The sequence below is a fragment of the Ailuropoda melanoleuca genome, chromosome 9 (genome assembly GCF_002007445.2).
Source record: "Ailuropoda melanoleuca isolate Jingjing chromosome 9, ASM200744v2, whole genome shotgun sequence".
Lineage (NCBI taxonomy): Eukaryota > Metazoa > Chordata > Mammalia > Carnivora > Ursidae > Ailuropoda > Ailuropoda melanoleuca.
Genome location: NC_048226.1, coordinates 99,971,337 through 99,991,286, shown reverse-complemented (window position 1 = coordinate 99,991,286; position 19,950 = coordinate 99,971,337). Strand labels below are relative to the sequence as shown.

The following is a 19,950-nucleotide window of genomic DNA, read 5'->3' as shown; positions in this document are numbered from 1 at the left end:
CCACGTTGTCCTGATACTGGTCCCTCGAAGCACGTGCTCCGTGCAATCCTGGGATCGGGATTTGTCCCGCACAGAGCGCCTGAGGAGCAGGTTCCCCAGCGCTGGGGCAGCAGGGGGAAACAGGGCGCACTCGGGCTGGCTGGCACAGAGCTCGCCATCCCTTTGTGCCTCTCTCCCTCTGCTCTGCCAAACTACGGCACCGTCCCAGCTACCCATGAGGTAGGCAGAGGGCCAGCTCATCAGCCCCTATTTCACTGGCCCCCAACAGCCAAAGCAGGTGGCCCTGCCGGTCCTTCCTGGGGCTTCAGGCAGTGACAGCACCGTGCACGGTGGAGCTCCTGTGGTTCACTTTGTGTTATCATCAAAGGGTGCTGTGTGCACTTAGTGCTTTGGCCCATTTTACAGATGGGGAAAAAGAGGCTCGGAAAGATGTTCAGCCAGGGTTTGAGTCTCTGACCCAAAATGGAAGGCTGGTTTTGTAACAGCAGGAGGGAAGGGCTTGCATCCCAGATCAGGGTCCCTGGCCCACACCAGGGTGGTGTCCTCTGGGACACAGGGAGAGCACTCTGGGTATAGGGAGGAGCCAGACTGAGATGCAGCCCCCGTGAAGGCTTCCACTGACCCCACAAGAGCTCTGGAGCAGGGATGCCTCCTTGGGGTGAAGGATCTGGGCCTCAATACCCCATGTCAGCCAGTTACTGGATGTGGGCCACCTGGGGAAGGGGCTGTGACCTTGGGTGGGGCAACACTCCTAAGTCAAGGCTGCCTCTGGTGGGGGGCTGTCTGCGCTGCCAACCCCAGGGGACGAAGGCCTCACCCTAGAGCAGCGCCTGCGTGGGTGTCAGCAGCCACCGCAGATAGTGCTCCTGGGGACATCAGTGCTGTCTCTGTTAGGTAGCTGTGGCATCTAGGCTTTATGCCATCCGTGAGTCTGTGGTGACATGTGCTGGCAATTAGGTGGCTAAGGCCACGCAGTCAGAGGGAAAGGGCTCTGGGGGTCTCTGGTGACTGCTTCATGTCTCAGAAGGAAACTGAGGCCCAGAGAGCCAGGGAAGCCTTGGCTGTGCTGCTGGAGGGATTGCTTCCTGTGTGGGTCCCCCTGAGCCAGAGGAACCAGGGTGCTGCAGAGCGTCTCTCTGCAGGTCTCAGCTCAAGGGTTCATATTGGCGTGATGACATCAGTTCAATGCAGCAAATATTTATTGAATGCCTACTAAGTGCCAAGAAATGGGGTTGGGAGGTGCAATCAGCGTGATTGCGTCCCAGCTGAGGCAGCAGACCAACAGCCAGCCATCCTGGGAGCCAGCTGTAACACGGTATGAGGGAAGGGGGCCGAGTGGTCCAGCTCAGCAATGCTGACGTCAGGCACGTTCCCTTCGTCCCTACGGCTGCCTTCAGTCTGTATTCCAAGCGAGGATTCTGGAACTCCTGAAATGAGTGGCTTGCCACAGGGCAAACAACAAACAAACGGCAGAGGTCAGAGTCAATGTGGCCTGTTTGATTCAGGCAGCTGAGTAAAGGCACGATCAAGGCCCCAGGGAAGCATGGAAAATCTGGAAGGAATAGGAAAGGCTTGTGTTGGAGACATTAGTAGATTTAGGCCCTAAAGGGTGAATGGGAGTTCAGCAGGCACTGGGGGTATCCCACCCTGAAGGAAGAACAGAACAAATTAGTAAAGGGAGGAAATGCAATTGAGAAATATGATGGAAGTGAATGAGAGAGGGAAGGAGAAAGGAATAGATGGATGGATGGATGGATGGATGGATAGATGGGTGGTGGATGGATAGATGATATATGGTGGGTAGATGGATAGGTGGGTGTTTGGATGGATGGATGGATAGTAGATGGTCAGTAGATGGATTATGGGTGGGTGGGTAGATGGATGGTTGGTAGATGGATAGATGGGTGGGTGGTGGATGGATGAATGGTGGATGGTGAGTAGATGGATAGATGGGTGGGTAGATGGATAAATGGGTGGATGGATAGATGGGTGGGTGCTGGAAGGATGTGGAATGAGTAGGTGAGTAGATGGATGGATGAGGGATGAATGGGTGGGTGGATGGGTGAGTGAGTGGGTGGATAGCGATAGATGGATGACATATAGTCTAGTGTTGGTTGAATTTGTGAAGATAGAAGATGAAGTATCCAGCCTGTGGACACAGGAGCCCCAACAGCTAGGCAGGTTAGAAGGAGCTGTGCGGGTCACATTAACTGGGGGCATCACGAAGCCATGGTCAGCGACTTCAGAAAGCGAAGACACAGGGAGCCTGACCCTGTTGCCAGTGGTTATACACTGTTGCTGGAAGCAGGTGGGCAGCATGTAGAGACAGAGAAATGAGTTAGAGCCAGTGGAGGGCCCTGATACCCGGAGCAAGGATGCTTATGGGTGACCCAGTTTCTGGAAGGGCCAGGCTTGTCTGCGAGCCCCATTATAGTCAGTGCCGGAGCTATGGTCTTGAGCCCTGAGCATCCCTGGACTCTAGACCCCCACAAAGATGTGTTCTTTAATTTTGGCTGCTAGTCATTTCACAGCTGAGAAGTCCACTGTAATTTTCAGACTGACATCCGACAGAATTGGGCCAGACTTTTCAGATGCATGGTCAGGTGGGCTACCCATAACCTTTCACTCGGATGGGCTGGACTCATTTCAAAGGGCATATTGATTGGCTCCGTGGGGAGCAGGGCAGTCATTCCTCAGGATGGCCTCTGCAAGCCTCCGAGCAAGCAGAGCCCCAGCTGAGCTGCCGGTGGAGGGGCAAGGGCTCCAGGCTCTTATGTGGAGGGGCACCCGGTTCCTCTGTGTCCACGGGGTAATTGGTCCTGCCTGCATCCCTGGCTGCTGCTGCAGGGGACAGATGGCTCACCCAGAAGCAAGCAGTGTGAGCTTTGCAGGTGGAATCCCCGCTCAGGCAGGTGACCTAACCTCTGCGTGCCTCATCCGTAAAATGGCGACAGGAAGGCCCCTTCGTCACAGGGCCCTTGTGAGGCTTCATGAGATAATCCATCCAAGGCACCGAGAATGGTGCCAAGTGCACAGGGAGCCTCGGAAGAGTGGGTGTTCACATCCTGTCGTGGTGGCGGAGGCAGCGGCTGCAGGGAGACGGGGAGCGGGGAGGCGGACAGCAACTCCGGAAGGGACCGTCCTTTCCCCTCACACACGCCCTCATTCACAGGCGTTCACTGGTCAAGAGAGGAGCAAGCCTCAGCCCATCCTGGGGCTCTCCATGTGTGGGGGCCCGGCAGGGACAAGCAGTGACAGCCAGGGCGGCCCAGGCTGCAGTGGGCAGGGCTTTCCGGGGAACGACCCCGCACCTCACCCAGGCCTGCATGCAGAGAGCATCCCTTTTTTTTAACTTTTTTTTTTTTTAGAGGGTGGGGAGGGGCAGAGGGAGAGAGAATCTTAAGCAGGCTCCATGCCCAGCACACAGACCTGGGGCTCGATCTCACAACCCCAAGCTCATGACCTGAGCTGAAACAAGAGTCAAATGCTCAACCAACTGAGCCACCAGGCGCCTGGCTCGGGGCCCTTTATAGTCCAGCCTCCCTCCCACGCAGGCATCCTCATCCCATCCTACAGACCGGGAGACTCAGGCTGCGTGAGGGCCACCCATTATGGCTGGCCAGCCCCTCCCCCAGGGCAGCCCTCGCACGCACCAACTCCAGTCACAGCCCTCCAGGTGTGTCCTTCCTCCCAAGCATTTGCCCCAAAGCTGCACCGGCTCAGGTGTGTTGTCTGCGGTCATGGGACCAGTGGGCCCTTTCTGCAAGGACAGCAGGGAGCCGTCCTGACATCTCTGCAGAAAGCTCGGTTTGGGAAGAAGCCCTGGCAGAATTGTCTGGCTGGAGGATCTGAGCTCTCTGGCGTTGGCATGACGTCAGGCGCAGCAGCCGCCGACACTTCGCGCCTCCTAGGAGCACCCTGCCTGCTTGTGGGGGGGATGGGGACCCAGTGCACAGCTGTGGTTTGAGTGGCTCCCCCGGGCTGCCGCATCCTACTGATGGCTGCACTGCCTGCCCTGGCCTGGGGGAAAGCAGAAAAAGCGAGGGGCCCTGTCCCCTGACCATATCGCTGTGAACCCTCGGCCCCTTCCAAAGGCAGTGCAGACTCGGTGGGGCGGTGCTCTGTGGTGGCTCAAAGGACACCTTTCTCATGGCTAGGAGCAGTTCTGACCCTATCCCCAGGTACACACAGGGCAGCAAGCTCACCACCACCCCGTGGTTTGGTCCCTCGGAAGCTTCTTTTGCAGCCCATCGTCCGGGATGGACTGTGTGCTCCAGGACACTGTGGCTCTAGGGGAAGCTTTCACTGTTGTCATTTTAGAGTCTGTTTGACCCATGAACGTTGACCAAACACCAGCCAGGCGTCAGGCTCTGGGCCATGTGCGGAGGTGGGGGACGGCTCCTGACACCGTGTCCAGCAGTCACGCTGGGGAGCAGACATACTGCCCTGGCTCAGCGGAAGGAGGGTCTGTGCACATCCTTCTCCAGTCACTTAGAGGGGCTGAGGCTAGGCAGGAGAGCCAGAAAGTAATAGCCTGCTTTGAAATCATCCAGCTCATGCCTCTCGTGTAGCAGGTAGAGTAGCGGAGGCTCAGACAGGTTAAACGATTTACCTAAGGTCACACAGCAAGCAGCAGACAGCTGAGTTCGTTATTCAGTTGGCTCGGTGAATGACCCCTGAGCCCCTACCCTCAAAGAGTGAATGTCCACCGGAGGCAGCCTGTCACAGAGACTCTCGTGTCGGGTTTGCACGTGGTGGTACGACAAGGAGCTGGTGTGGGGCTGGGTGTGGTGCAGGCAGTTTTCCTGGAGAAGGTGCTGCCCGAGCCGGTTTCAAAGAGGCCAGTAGGAGTCCGCAAGGGGGAGGGCTTGAGGGGCGTCGCACATGGCTGTGGGAGGCTGCCATATGGCCCGGTGGGGTCACAGGGCCCTGGGGGAGAGTGGCACAGACAGGGAGAGGCAGACAGCCTTCAGCTTGGTCTGGAATACTCTGAAGGAACTATCGGCGTCATTCCTACACCGAGCATCATTTTAGGTCTTCTCTCTGGAAACCCTTTTTCTTCTGCTTTGCTGTCTCCCCCGCTGGACAGGCAAAGGAGTCCAGGGTCCTGGCTTCTCGGCCTGGCCAGTGGCAGGCCTGCAAATCGCAGTGGGAGGCCCCACGTACACAGGCCCTGCTGGGCCCTGGGGAATGGAGGGAGCCCTGCCTCCCCAGCCAGTGCAGAGTACCAGGTACAGGGGCCCAGGCACCGGGGCGGGGGGCACTTCCCAGGGAGGGGAGGCTGAGCTGGACAGGCGGGCAGGGCGGGCTCCCAGGCAGAGCAACAAACAGCCCACGGGGACTGCTTCCCGCGCCTCCTGACCCTCGTTGTGCCCGCTCGCCCGAGGGGAGGGCCTTGCGAGTCTTCGGCTCTCCCTGTGGTGCCAGCAGTGCCACGCGTGTGATCGGCCTGCAGGTGAGGAGGCCCAAGGCTTGATGAGCACCGTGGAGGCAGTGCCGGGGCTCCCTGGGTGGCGGGAACCTGCTTTATTTAGAAAGGCTTGCGATGAGATGAAAAATGAGCGATTGAAAAGGTATAGACACTGCTCGGGGACAGAGGAGTCGTTTTAAATTCTCTGCTGTTCTCAGGAAGGGGGCTCTGCATAATGCGACCAGCCAGCAGGCATATTTTCCGTTTTTCTCTCCCTCTTTCTCCCATTTTATCTCCTGTGGTCCGAAGTGCTTGTCCGAATCGAGGCGGCGGAAGGGGGCGGACTTACTAGAGGCTTGTCCCCGGCAAGCCAGGGTGTTCCTGTCCCAACGGGCAGGAACAGGGCCCCGGGGCCCGTCAGCTCCGAGCCGTGCTGCAGCGTTTCCTTCTGAGCTCTGGGAGCTTGGTCACGTGGGCGCTCGAGGCCTATACGTGTCACCACTCAACGTGGTGACAAACAGCCCCGGATTTCAGGGACCTAACACCAGCCTGATTGTATTTAGGCTACCTGCTGTTCTTGGCGGGGGGGCCTTTCTGGAACTCATGGGGGGACCCCAGTTCTGCCCATTCTGTGGCCCCATCCTCACTGTGGCCTCCCCCCATAGCCCCTCGCTCTACTCCTCCATCTCAGTGGGGAGGTGGCGGTGGTAGGTGGGACGTGTTTGTGGGCCAGGTTTGGGGGATGTCATCTCCCCTCCTGTGCCCTGGCTGGGACTCCATCCCTGTTCACACTCGCCTCCGGGGATGCTGCAGTCTGGCTGTGTGCCCAGCAGGAAAGGGAATGGTTTGGCGAAGACCCGGCCAGCCTCTGCCACCAGAACCTTCTCAAGCTTAAGTGTTCGTTCAGGGAAGAGCAGGGACGGCTCCCTGGTGAAGGGGGCGTGTGAGCAGGGCCTTGCAACACAGGGCTGGAGTCACATGCAGTGTGAAAGGGCACCAGGAGCCCAGGACAGAAGGCGGGTGGGGGGGGTCACAGATGGCTGCAAATGCCACCTCAGCATGGAGCCCTCAGCGAGGGGCATACACCAGCTTTGGTGCCGGGAGACCCGGGTTCAAGGCTCTGTGACTGAAGGGGCCGTGGCATTGTGCTCTGAGCGTTGCCTGTGGCCCCGCCTCCCAGCCCCCCATGCTTGCTGGGCATTGGCGCTCCGTCCAGGCCCCCAGCTCAGCCCTCTCCCAGGTGCGTCTCCTGCACACCATGTGCCAACCCTCTGGCTGGGTGCGGGGCATCGTGCCCAGATTCCGATGAAGACACAGAAGCTCTGGCTTCTGAAGGGGCTCACCCCGACCTTCCACTTGGCCTCTGAGCTCCGCCATCTACCTGTGCCTGAGAAGCCCGGCCCGGTAGCTGTGGGGGGTGTCCATGGGCTGGGACCCCGGACCCGCATGTTTCTTCCCATGTTCAAGGCGGTGGGTCACCACGGTGCACAGGCAGGCACAGGCCACACCAGGATGCAGCCCAAGACCTGTCTCCTGGGGGAGTTGGCCCCCACGAGTGCCCTGGGCTCCTTCCACACACACCCTTCCCCTGCGCATTGCTGGACGCCCTGTGCCAGGCTGGCTGGCGGCCATGCTTTGGAGGCCGGAGAGCCTCTCCATGAGAACTCCAAGCAGCACGGGCCTCCCCTGCAATTCCAGCTCGCCTTAATTTTAATTTAATTCCCTTTAATCTTTAATGAAAAGTTGTAAAAGTAAATTATTTACCCAAGAGAGCCAAACGGCTGCTCGGGAGCGGTTCCCCACTTGAGGGTAATTACACGTGTGGGCCTTGAACAGGCTCCCTCCCTGGATGCTGGGGAGGAGGCGTTCTGGTTTATGGACTAATTAGCTACCTCAATAACTGTTAAAAACGCGTGCCATTTGGTGGATTGAGAGCAAAGCTCCGGCCTCATATGGCTCACACCCTGACAATCGCCGAGGGGGCAGAGAGAGCCTGTGTTCTGGCCCCGTGACCCGTGGGAGCCTGGTGGCTGAGCTGAGCTCTCCAAAACCGGCCCTGTGATTCTGGGGCAGCTGGAGCTGGCCCTCCTCCTGCCTGGCACTCTCCATCTCTGCCCATCTCTGAGCCCGCGCACCCGAGGGCAGGGCCCCCTTCCCCACAGTGCTGGAGGCTCCCGGAGTGGGGGCAGAGGGACGGGGAAGAGTGAGGGGGGCTGTGCACTGCCTTTCTGCGTGCGAGACCCTCGCCCAGAACACCATCAGCCCCCCTCCTGGGCGTGCCTATGCTTCTGACCTCTTTTCCAAACGCTCTCTCAATGTACAATAAAGTGGCCACATTAAATTTAAAATGTCCAGACTGAGGGAAACCACATTTGGCATAATTGGTCAAGACCTGCAAGAGAGGGTGTGTGAATGTGTGTGTGTACGTGTGTGTAGACTGCAAGACGGCTCGCTGAGGGCCAACGTGGCGCTCTAGACTGCCACACCAGTGCCTGGGCTTCCTGTCAGCCAGAGAGAAGGCCGGTTACGGGCTCTCAACGGCAAGGAAGGGAAACCTGTCAGTTGGTTACTACCACGTTGGCATTCGAGAAAGTTCACCACTTTTTACTGGATACGTGGACATTGCAGGGTTTCATACCGGCTCTGCCTTTACCTTCTTCCAAGGGACGGCTGCCAGGGAGGAGGGTGACCCCTGGGTCCCCTCGCCTGACCGCTCTCCTCACGTCCCAGGCTTTGCTTGAATTTCTCTTGCTTTATTTAAAAAGGGACAGACCTTCTCTAGTAATTCCCAAGCCTCACCTGAATCAAATTTGACTCTAAAATTTAGGCCCACCCAAAATTTATGTCGACTAGAAAACTGTGTATGTCTCGTGCAGTTTAAATTTCACACGTGCTTTCACTGAGGCTGGGAGAGCCCCCCAAACCTAACCCCCTTTGGCTCTTCCTGTGTCTTCACCGAGTTAATTTCTACTGCACTGTTCTCACATCTTTAAAATGTTTTATCCAAAATTAGACGTTTGTGCCTAAAGTCTACTTGGCCGTCCCGTTTCTTACAATCACCAAAGGCGGGGAGGGTTGAGGTGGGGGTGAGGACAGGTGTCCTTGCTCAGGGTTTGAGCCCACCTGGCCTTGGGAATCTTGTCCTAAAGGAGAAATGCGCAGGTTGTCTGAAAAGCCAGTTGAGCAAGAAATCCACCCTCTTTCCACTGAAGGTGATTTGCACGTAACCTTGGGGCAGGCTGGTGTTTTGGTGTTCCCTTCCGTGTCCGACGGAGCCTACTGTGCCGGCTGGCTCCACCCCGGACGTCCTGCCCCTGCTGCCGCCCCTGCTCGCCCTGCCCCTCTCCGCTGCCCACTCTGAGCGAGACTGTGGGCAGTGTGCATGTCCGAATTGGATGCTCGGCCCGCCCTGGACACAGCATGGCCAGGAAGTTCTCTTGTGGAAAGTCTCCTGGAGGTTAGAAACACCAGGGCTGTTCACAGCTGGTTAGCATTTGCCCTTGACCCCTTGCCCACCATCTCTGCACAGAGCAGACTGGACAGACATCTGTGGGCCCTGCAGGCCCAGCCTGACTGCCTGCCGCCTCTGACCTGCGTCTCCTCATGGAGGCCCCCCCCACTGGTTCTGTAACCCCCTCTTCCCACCCGCCCCTCGCCTGCAGCCATGCTCTCACCCCTGGTTGTCACAGAGTCTGGCCTTGTGATCACTGGTGGCCTCAGACTTGCCAGGCCCCTACTCTCTGTCACACTTGGGAGGAGAGTGTCCCACACTGTGTCCCAGCAATCTGGCCCTGAGCTCCTGAAGGAGTGGGAACTAAGGGCTTGGAATTCCAGAAGGTTCTCACGGCTATGGATGGAGTGAGTCAAGACTTTACCAGAGGGCCCCGTGGGGCAGTACGGGCCACAGCAGCATGACCCGGCGTAGCTCAGACTCAGAAATACAGAGTGAAACCATCATGAGATGCCAATTCATCCCCACCAGGGTGGCTAGAACCAAGAAGACAACAGCAAGTGTGCGGATGTGGAGAAATCAGGACCCTGCTCCCTGCTGGTGGGAATGGGAGATGGTGCAGCTGCTGCGGAAGAGGGTTAGGGAGGGTTACCATGTGACCCAGCAGTTCTACATGGAGTTGTATGTCCTGGGACAATGCAAACCCATTCCACACAGACCACGTCCACGGAAGCCCACAGCACCATTGCCCCATGTCTACACAGACCACATCCACAGAAGCCCACAGCACCATTGCCCCATGTCTACGCAGACCACATCCACAGAAGCCCATAGCACCATTGCCCCACGTCCACATAGACCGTGTCCACGGAAGCCCACAGCGCCATTGCCCCACATCCACAAAGACCATGTCCACAGCAGCCCACAGCACCACTACCCCACGTCCACACAGACTGTGTCCACACAGAGGAATCCTATCCCATCACAAGGAGGAATGGAACACTGACGCCTGCTACAACATGGATGACCTTGACAATCTTATGTGAAGTGAGATCAGCCAGACACAAAAGACCACGTATGATTCTACTCGTGTGGAAGTCTAGAATAGGGACGTCTGTGGAGCTGGAAAGTCAGTAGTTGTTGAGGGCTGAGGGGAACGTGGGGGTGGGGGTGAGGCTAAGGGAATGGAGTTTCTTTTTGGCATGATGAAGATATTCTCAAATGGTCTGTGGTGATGGCCGCACAGCTCAGGAAATGCACTGAAAACCACCGACTGTACCCTGTACGTGGGTGAAGTGAGCCGTACGTGAAACATATCTGGGTAAAGCTGTTAGGAAATAAATAGCCTCCGAAGCCCCGGGTTGTGGTGGGCACTCAGCACTGACCGCTGTGCAGCGGGGCCCGCGACTGAGCCTCTCGGTGCCTTGACGGTTCATCTGCACAGCAGGACAGGATGGGATGACGCTGTGGACCCTTTGAACAGTGGCTAGGATCCAGCCAGTGCTCGGGGAACCGGCACGCTCGTCACCAACAAGAGTAATGGGAAGTCCGTGCCAGAGCGGTGTGGGGGCTGAGTCTGGACAAGCCCCTTCCACTGAGCTCTCCACCTTCTCCTGAGCTTCTTGGGATCATGGAAACTTCTGGAGTGAAATGCACGAAGTAGATTGGCAGACCCGAGGGCTGTGCCTCTGTACCTCCAAGGCACCGAGAGAGGCGGGCTCCTTCCTGGCACCACTGGTGAACCAGAGCAGAGCCCAGTAGGGGGGCATTTGGCAGAACCCAGGCGGGGCCAAAACTAGCCTCGCATCAGCCCTCCGAGAGCTTTCGTGGCAAGCCAAAGCTGCTTCAGCCCCTCCTGGGGGGAGACGGGAAACCGAGGCTAGAGGGCAGACCCCAGCCCCCATGCCAATTCCAAGACCTGGGTGATGGGCACTCCATCCGGGCACCCTCCTCCGGGAAGCCCCTGCCAGGGACATGGGAGCAGCCATGCTTAGCTCGCTGGCTCACAGAAAGCTCTCCAGGGCCAGGCTCCCACGGAGCCGGGTATCGGGGGCAGGCCTTTGGGCCCAGGCCCTGGCAGCTCCATCAACCCCCCACACCTCAGTGTCCCTGCACAGTAGCCACACCTGTTCTGTGCGTCCTCCAGAGGAACGTGAGGTTGCCAGCAGGGGTTTGGCCCTGAGTAAGACACCCGCAGGTGGGGACGGCTCGAGACCCCTACCCCCACCCAGGGCGCAGCCCTCTTCCCCACCCGCACGGCTCGCTCCCCGCCCACCCCCTCCCCCAACAGTGGCTGCCCTTGGCCAAAACGCAGGCTGCCACGGGCAGCTTCCTCTCTCCTCGCGCCTCTCCAGAGTGGGCCCCCCAGGGCCCTTCCCTCATCCCCGCTTCTATTTATAGCGTGTGCTTCTGCCAGAGCCCGGGGACGTGCTGTAGCATAAACGTGGCAGCGGTTTCAGGAGGAATTCTGGGCCAGACAAAATTAAGTCCATGACGCTGGCTGGTATTAAGAGTGAAGGAGAAGCAGGGCCGGGGGCAGGGGGAGAAGATGGACCGTGGCCCGATTTAATGCTTTGAGGGAAGAGACTAGTCTGCTCCCGGGAGATTTCTCACTACATGAGATTCTCCTGCATAAATAACATCCCCCACGAAAGTCTGGTCTGCGAGTCAGGGACCCAGAGCCAGGCAGTGGCGGGTTGGTCCTGACGTCCTCTCTGCAGGGCACTTCAGGGACATGGCCCGGGCCCCCCGAGTCACAGGTTACAAACTGTGGGGGCCGGACACAGCCAGCGAGCGGGACTGGGGATTCAGGCCCAGCCCCAGGGCTCACTCATGCACCCGTTCAGCCGCTTGGTCGTCCAGCAGGTATCACATAGAGCGAGTGCCTGTCTGGCCTGGCGCTGGGGACACGGGCAAGTGCCAGTTCTCCTGGAACATCCGGGGAAGAAGGAATACAGCTAATAGTTAAGCAAATGGGTAAACAAGAGATAAGATGTCGAGAGCCATGAGAAAACAGAGAGAGTGTGGAAGAGTAACAGGGGTGGGAGGACCCTTCGGTGTGTGGTCAGAAGTGGCCTCTCTGAAGAGAGGGCCAAGGTGGCAAGAACAGCATGTGCAAAGGCCCTGGGGCAGGTGTGCTGGGCATGCTAGAGGAACAGGAGGAAGGTCATGTGGTTACAGCAAGAAGTGGGGTGGATGGAACAGTAGCCTGTGTGATGGGGGGAACCCAGCTGGAACCATACAAGGCCCTGGAAGCCAGGGTCAGTGGCCGAAATCTGATCAAACCTCCCTTTTGTTTGGAGTGTAAAGAGAAGCTATAGGCCAGCCGAGGGGCAAGCAAGGAAGTAACAAGATTGAATGGCATTTTTACACCATCCCTTTGACTGTTGCATGGGAAAGGGCAGAACAGGAAATGTGGACATAAGGAGGTCTTCTAGGAAGCTGGCCTGGGCTCGGGTGGAGAAGGGAATGCTGACTGCTGACCCGGATGTGCCGATGGGCTGGGCGTAGGCACCAAGGTGGAGCGACCTCGGTGTGACCTTCAGGTGCGAGGCTGGGCCTCTGTGATGCCCTTAGGCCCACCCAGATGCTCCAGGGTACTCTCCCCATCTCGAGGGTCCTCCCTTCATCTCAGCTGCCGAGTCCCTTTTGTCATGGGAGTAGACATATTCCACAGGTTCCAGAGATGAAGACCCAGTGGACATCCTTCAGGGGGCATTACTCTGTCTATCTCACCACCCCTGTGGTGGAAAAGCAGACTCAGGGTTCCAGAAGGTTTCAGGGAAAAGGTTTGACCCTCCAGAGCCGGAGTTCTGTCTTTCCTGCTCTCCACTCCCGAGCAGCTCCCAGGAGAAGGTCTCCTGTGTATAGCCCCCCGGGCGGCTACGGTTGGCTTGTGGGCGGGGAGTGGGGGCAGCGCACAGGGAGGCAGGGCAGCTGGGCCACCTCCTGGGCTGGCCACCCCCTCCCGGGGCTCTGTTTCCCTGAGGCATTGCAGCCCGCAGGTCTGCCTCTCCTCCTCGGTCACTTGCTTCCAGCACCTGGCTCTCGAGGCCCCGCTCCCCATGGGCACTCAGTCATCCCGTGGGTGAAGAAGGGCCCTGGGGCAGCTGCCGCCTCCCCATTGGCGTGACCTGCCCCGCCCCACAGGCCTGGACTCCCCAGGGTGGATGTGAGTCATGGCGGTAACGGCCTGCTGTGCACCCCCATCTCGGCTCGCCTAGTCCTGATTCTCACAGAAGCCCCAGAAATGGGTGCTGCTCTCCCGCCTGAAGGAGCGGAAGCCGAGGCTCAGAGGGTGGATGGTGGCGAGTGCAGGAGAAAGTGCTGGAACTGCAGGTGACAGCAGCCCGCCCCCCCCAGCTGCCTGGAGAGAGAAGAAGAGGTCACCAGCAGTGTGGGGGGACATGGAGGAGGTGACCCTGGAGGCCAAGGGGAGAAATTAGGCCCCACTCACCCCCAGCACCAGACCCGGACTTCCATGAGGGCTTCGCTGAGCCTGCCCTGCCGCAGGAGGGAGGCACGTGGTGGCCGTGAGGGACACTCAAGCCAGGCGTGCCAGCTGCAGGGGACTTACTCACCGGTGTGCCCCTGCCACCTGCTTGGGGATGGCTGGCTAGCGTGCTGAGCGCACAGAGGAGCTCACGCACCACCACTGTTGGGGTTCCGGTCTTGCTGTGGGCGAGTGGATGAGGCACCCATCTTCCCCATCTAGAGGGCAGGGGGCTGGCCCGGGGAGCCCTCACGGGGGCCGCCATGGACAGGACTCTAACCAGGAAGCAGGAGCTAAGCCCAGCATGTGACCCAGGCCCTGGGTGGTTAATGGGTGGCTCTCATCCCTCCAGGCACCTCAGGAATGACTCTCAAACAACTTGCCTTTGAGAAGTGTTTAATTATTCATTCCCAGCTACTTCCTAGTGGGCTCCCTGAGCCGCTGGTGGCCCGCTCAGGCCTCTCCTCTGGTCTCAGCTGCTCCTCCCAGCCTTGCTCAGCGGGGCTCTCCTCCCAGGGCAGGACACAGCTGGTCCGGGTCAGAGCCAGAGAAGCAATTAGTTACAGCAGGGGGTGCACTGGGGCGGTGGTGCCGATGGGGTGCCAAGCCCCACCTGAGCATGGCCCACATCCTCAGGCACGTTTCCCCCAGATTTCTGAAGCAGCACCCCCAAGTCCCAGGAGAGACCGGCCACGGCATCCTTCTCGATTCAGGAAGCCCGCCATTCTCTCTGGGACCAGCGGACCCCTCTGCTCCACTCTGCTGTGTCCTTGCAATGATGTCGGGTGTTCTGGGGCCCTTGGACCTGATCAGAGATGCTGGACTGTGCTTTCTGAGCACAGAAATTCTCCAATTTGGTGGGCAGTCGTTATGGGCACCAGATCCTGGGGTGGTAGGCCCAGCTGTCCCCGTTTGCCTGGCACCAGGGGTTTCCTGGACACAGGACTTCCAGCACTAATGCCAGGCTGAGCTGGGACAGTTGTCACTGTGTGCATGAGGACACGGCAGGTAGCAGGACAGGTGGGCCCTGCCCCTCTAGAGGGCCGCCCCCCTTCTCTCTGGGAGGCAAACAGTCACAGCTCTGAGTAAGAGCCAGTGGTCTGGGGGTCCAGGGGGAGCACTCACCTCAGATCAGGGCAGGGAAGGCCTGGCTGGGTTGTCTGCCCTCTCTCTGGTCCCCTCGCCTACCCCAGGCCTCTGAGGCCAGGATCATCAACCCAGCTTTGCAGATGAGGTGAAGGGGACTCAGGCTGGCAAAGGGATTCCCCAGGCTGAAGGGTGGAGGCCAGGTCAACACCCCAGGTCAGCCTCCTCTTAGCCAGGGCCTGGTCCCCCACCTCTGCTGCCCTGGCCTGGCCTCAGGGCCATAGATCCCTGCTCCTTCTAGAGAGTCCAAGGGAAGGTGACCTCCAGTAGCTGCATACAGAGTGCTGTCTCCCCTCCCCTTGCGTGGGGAGGGCAGGGAGAGCAAACAGAGCTGGGGGCCAGGGAAGGGTGAAGAGCACCAGCAGGCAGGCTGGGGGCCGCTCCACAGATGAGCCAGAGGCCAGTCCTCAGCTGCCCTAGCAAGCGAGCGCCCCGCACAATTCTCTGCGAGGAGAAAACGAGCAGAGATGTAATGAGCCAGCCACCCTTCACTGATTTGCACATAATCGTATCTTTCCCTTAATGGAACCAGCAACCGAGGCGCCCTGACACCTGCTCTCTCCATTCTCCCCATTTGATTCGAGAGGTTTAGACTCTGCCTGGTCGCATTCATTGTTCAGCAGACGTGACCGAAGCCCGCTGTGCCCACCAGCCCGTGCCTGCACTTTGTGAAGGGCCCCCCGTCAGGGCCACGTAGGAAGCACCCCCTCGCACCCCTGTCGCCACAGCCTCTCTGTAGTGCGGGACTGAGAATGCTCCCCATGTCGGTACTTGTGCGTTTCCGCAGTCCTGTCACCTTGGCTGCAGGTGCCAGCAGGGGTGGAGGACCGGGTAGAGGATGCTGGAATCAATGAATGTTACCCAGTGGTGGCCCAGCACCCACACAGCCCGCCCCCGAGGTGGGAGCACAGGGGAGGTGGAGCGGGGGTCCACCTGGGGAGGTGGGGATGCAGGGATGTGGCGAGGGGCAGGCTACCCTGGGAGCCGACCCTCTTAGAAATGCTCTTCTCTGCCAGTAGTTCCGTTGCCGACACCGTATCCTCGGGACGCCAGGCAGGAATTCAGATGGAGCTCGATATAAAAGCGTGCACATTGGGGATATTTATATACTGAAAAAGTGGGCACGACCTCATTGGGCTCGGGGCGGTAAATTACAGTTTATTCCTTTAATGGAATCCCCTGCAGCCTTTGAAAACATTCTCACAAAAACGTCAACATGTGGAACATGCTTCTGTTCTCATGGTCCCAGAGCAGAACGCACGCCAGTGCGACAGCCGCCAGGCCATGGCGCTGAGCACACGTGGGGAAAGCCCGCGAAGGAAGTGGTCACCACGATGCTGAGTGGTGGCTGGGGGGAGGGCTGGAAGGAGGGGGGGTTTGTAGAAAATCAGTGTTATTTCTACACACTTCCCAAATTTTCTATAATGTGTTATAAAAGCTTGTGATTTTAAAGAAACAAAATTTGGTGGGGGGAGACTTGATCTCAGGCTCTGCTGGAAGAATGGACTTGGTGGGACGCGTGGGTGGTTCTGGACCCGCCGTCACTCCCCCACCCCCACCCAGCTGCACATGGAGCCATCCCTGCGAGCTGCCTCCGGCCTGTGCCCGCCCCCGTTCCTGGTGTGCCCCCCTCAGTCCACACTCATGCACACTCCCACTCACATGCACATATGTGTTCTCACACATGCACACTCACACTCCCACTTACACACATGCATGCTCTCACACACAGACTCTCATACTCAGACACACACACACACACAAACACTCTCGCTCCCATCCCTGGCTTGGCTGTGCAAGGTCAGCCGGACGTGCAAGCGCTCCCTGCGGACAGCACCTCCCTGCAGGGAGGGTTTTCCTTGCCCCCCTCCAAGCCAGGCCACCTCCCAACTTTCCTCCAAACCTGTGCCTCCAGGACCCTCGCATGGGCTCCAGGGCCCCCCAGCGGCCAGGCGGGAGGGTCTTCCCTACGGTCTCCTGGTGCTAGAAGCAGTAGCTGCCAGTCGGGGGGTCCCCAGTTGGCCTCTGCTGCGGGATGTGGCGACGACGGGGTCGCACAGCAGGCGCACGATGAATCACTACTGAACACGGGGGGGGGCAGGCAGCCTTCCCACGTGGGGCGCGCACACAGGAGTGTCGCCGGCACAGCACCCCTCCCTGGGCCTGTGGACGCGACAAGTAGAGGTCGGCTGAGGCAGGCTGGCGGGATCGGGGTCGGCCTCTCGGCAGCTGCACAGCTAGTAGGGGTGACGCAAGGTCAGAGGGCAGCCTCGGGCCCCCTCCTTGACCTCCACAGTCAGGTCCGTGAGCGGCAACCTCCTGCACGACCGTGTCGCTGTGTAGGGCCGCCGTAGGAAGTGACCGCAGACCGTGAGCTTCGCACAGCACGCATCCTCGCCCTCACGGGTCTGCAGGCTGGGTGTCACTGGGCTGGGCTCCCCACCAGAGGCTCCAGGGGGGGCTCCTTCCTGCTCTTGCAGCATCTCGGGCTCTGGCCTCCAATCTCTGCCTCTGTCTTCATGTGGCCTCTCCTTGAAGTCTGCTTCCCCTTATCCGCCTCTCCCGAGGACGTGTCTCATTCTCAAATCCCACCTGTGCATCCAAGCAGGTCCCCCAGACCTGCCCTCCCACCATCCTGTGGGGACGTCCTGGGGGTTTGAGGGGAATGGGTGTCCTAGCACAGCATTTTCCAGTCTGCGGACCCCCACCCCCAACTCCCTCACCCCTCTGTCCCACCCCCCATTCCCGCTCTGCTCCTCGGGTTCCAGACCTTTCCCTAGCTAGTGTCCTGTCACCTCCGTGGTGCCTTCAGGATGGCCCAGCCCTCCCTGGGGGAGTCTGGGCAGGCCATTGTGCGTGTGTGTGTCGTGGAGGCCCGGCCAGGTCCCAGGCACACTACGGACAGCCACTGCCATGTTCTTGCCCTCCGGTTCTGAGTCTGTCTCCTGGCTTTCCTCTCTGCCCTGGGCCGTGGCCAAAGCTCAGCCCTTTCAGACAGGAGCGTGGGAGACCCCAGCTGGCCCTGGGTCCCTCCGGCATGGCACAGACCCTCTGGGTTACCGCTTTGGTGTCCACACCTGTCTTCTCCAGCCTGCATATCAGGACAACAGGGGCTGGGCCATGCGTCTGTGCCCAGCACCTAGCCAGCATGGAGGGGGTGGCTGCCTTGGTGTGGGAAGGAGTGAGGGAATGAATGAATGAATGCATGAATGGCAGACAGGTGTGCAAGGCCAGCTGGGCAGTGCCCTTGACAGTTTCATGTCCTCCGTCCCTTGCAGATGTGCTGGTGGACGGACAGCCCTGTGACTGTGAGGCCGCAGCCTGCCGGGTGGGCGACCCCGTGCGTCTGGAGGTGCGGCTGACCAACCGGAGCCCACGCAGCGTGGGGCCCTTCGCCCTCACTGTCGCGCCCTTCCAGGACCACCAGAACGGAGTGCACAACTACGACCTGCATGACGCCGTCTCCTTCGTGGGCTCCAGCACGTTCTACCTGGATGCGGTGCGTGGTGGTCTGCGAGCCCATTGTCCCCAGCCCCCTGCCCCGGGCTGTGGGCTTAGCAGTGGGCAAGCACAGGCTTGTCTGTGCTGACCCTCGTTCAACCAACTCGCCACAGGACCTTACATGGCTCACTTCTCTGTGTCCCGAGTCCTGGCTGTGATCCAGGATGGCGAGACCACCCTGAAGCTTGTTAAACAGACAAGGCCAGTGGAGGGGGCCTAGGATAGAGTCGCACCTGCTGCCATCACCGGCCCCCAGCCCCACTCAGTCAGTGTTCCCGGCCTAGCAGTGGCTGCTCCCGGCCCGGTGGGACTGGTAACGTCCACACAGCACAGCCCTCACACCCCATTCACCTGCCAAATGACACCTTATCCCAACCACTCCCCACCCTGCCTGAACCCCCATGGCCCAGAGAGGGAAGTGCTATGCTCCTTCAGAAGCCAGAAGCTAAGGCTCAGAGAGGGGCAGCCACGTGCTTGGGGAGGCACAGCAGGGAAGCCCTGGAGGGGCCCCTTCCCTCCCCCGTTACCGCCCCTCAGTATCCAGGCAGGTCCAAGGGTCTCCCAGTGGCTTTGTGGGTTGGTGCTGCTCTGGGCTGACCTCTGCCCCTCTTCCCCACAGGTGCAGCCCGCAGGCCAGTCGGCCTGCCTGGGAGCCCTCCTCTTCCTCTACACAGGCGACTTCTTCCTCCATATCCGCTTCCACCAGGACAGCGCGAGCAAGGAGCTGCCGCCGTCCTGGTTCTGCCTGCCCAGTGTGCATGTGCGTGCCCTGGAGGCACAGGCCTGAGCCCCACGGCCCTCCTCTGGGTCCCCATTCCTGTGGGCACGGGTAGCCTGGCAACCACAGGGGCCCGGCCTGGCCCCCACCTTCCCTCCCTCCAGCCCCAGCCCTTGGTCCCCACCTTTCCTTCCCCATCTCCTGTGAGCGCCCCAGACACAGAAGCCTCACCCCTTCCCGAACTGGCCAGCAGGGCTATCTGCTGGAGCTTGGCACTAACCAGACCCCAGAGGGCAGCCCCCACCCAGCCCGGTCCTCCCCCCACTCACCGCCAGGTCTCTGCACCTGTTGCTGTGACCTGGGGATCACAGCCCAGCCGGGAGGAAGAAAAAGGTGAGCGTGAGGGAGGGCCACAGCCCAGTGGGGCCTGGGAATCTCCCTTTAGCCCCCTCAGACCTTGGACCCCCACCCAGGGCTGGCTCTTCTCCCAAGGGTCCCGAGGCAGCCCAGGCAGGAGAGAGGGCGCTGGGGGGTGGTTGATGCCAAGCAGGTCTCTCTGCCCCCCAACAGGCAAATATCCAGGCCTGTGCCAGCTCTTCCAGGCCCGGGGCTGTTTCCAGGCTGGGCTGGGGGTGCCATGGCCGGCTGTGTCTGTGTGTCTGTGGCAAGTTCTCCAATAAAGGGCCCACCTTGCTTCTTTGCTGGTCTGCCTGCGTCCATGCATCTGCTTGTCCGGCGTGGTCAGGGGGCCGCCCATCAGCCCCCGACTCAGGTAGGGATTCCCACCCACACAAGACAGCACATGGAAACCCCCCGTGACACACACGACTGGTGGCCAGCAGGGTTGGGCCTGTGTCTCTCTGTCCCTGTGACCCCCAGTCCCTCCCATGCACACAACCTTCGGGCCTGGCTCCCTGGCCCCGGTCAGAGCCCCACTCCACAGTCCTCAGCCCCTCACTACGGCTCTGGCCATCTTGGCCTCCTGCTTTCTCTCATGAGGCCCCGGCAACATCTGCTGCTCTCTTCCACCCCACTCAGACACTCGGGCAGGGGTTCAGGTGTAACGCCGGGCATATGTTGGGCTGGGTGTCCCTGGCCTGAAGGGGACAGTCCCTGTTGAGGCCACAGCCCTTGACCCGTGAGGACAGACTCTCCCCTCAGCTCTCCCCTCCTCCCTGCTCCCTTGAGGGCCACCTGCCCCGCTGCCACCTGCAGCCGTCCCCGCGGGCAGG

At 59.8% G+C, this 19,950-nt stretch overlaps 1 protein-coding gene across 5 annotated transcripts in view; it reads left to right on the top strand.

The window, feature by feature from the left end:
• The window catches only part of TRAPPC9 (trafficking protein particle complex 9), a 601,443-nt gene extending 582,017 nt beyond the window's left edge, over positions 1-19,426 (top strand). For 4 of the 5 annotated variants that reach the window (XM_019801179.2, XM_034668653.1, XM_034668654.1 and 1 more), the window contains 2 exons: positions 17,778-17,998; positions 18,620-19,426. In XM_019801179.2, coding sequence (XP_019656738.1) covers positions 17,778-17,998; positions 18,620-18,787 — 389 coding nt within the window. In that variant the 3' untranslated portion in view covers positions 18,788-19,426. Of the gene's footprint in view, positions 1-17,777; positions 17,999-18,619 lie in introns of those variants that run through there. The other variant, XM_034668659.1, reaches the window with a different exon arrangement.
• Positions 19,427-19,950: the final 524 nt, after the last annotated feature.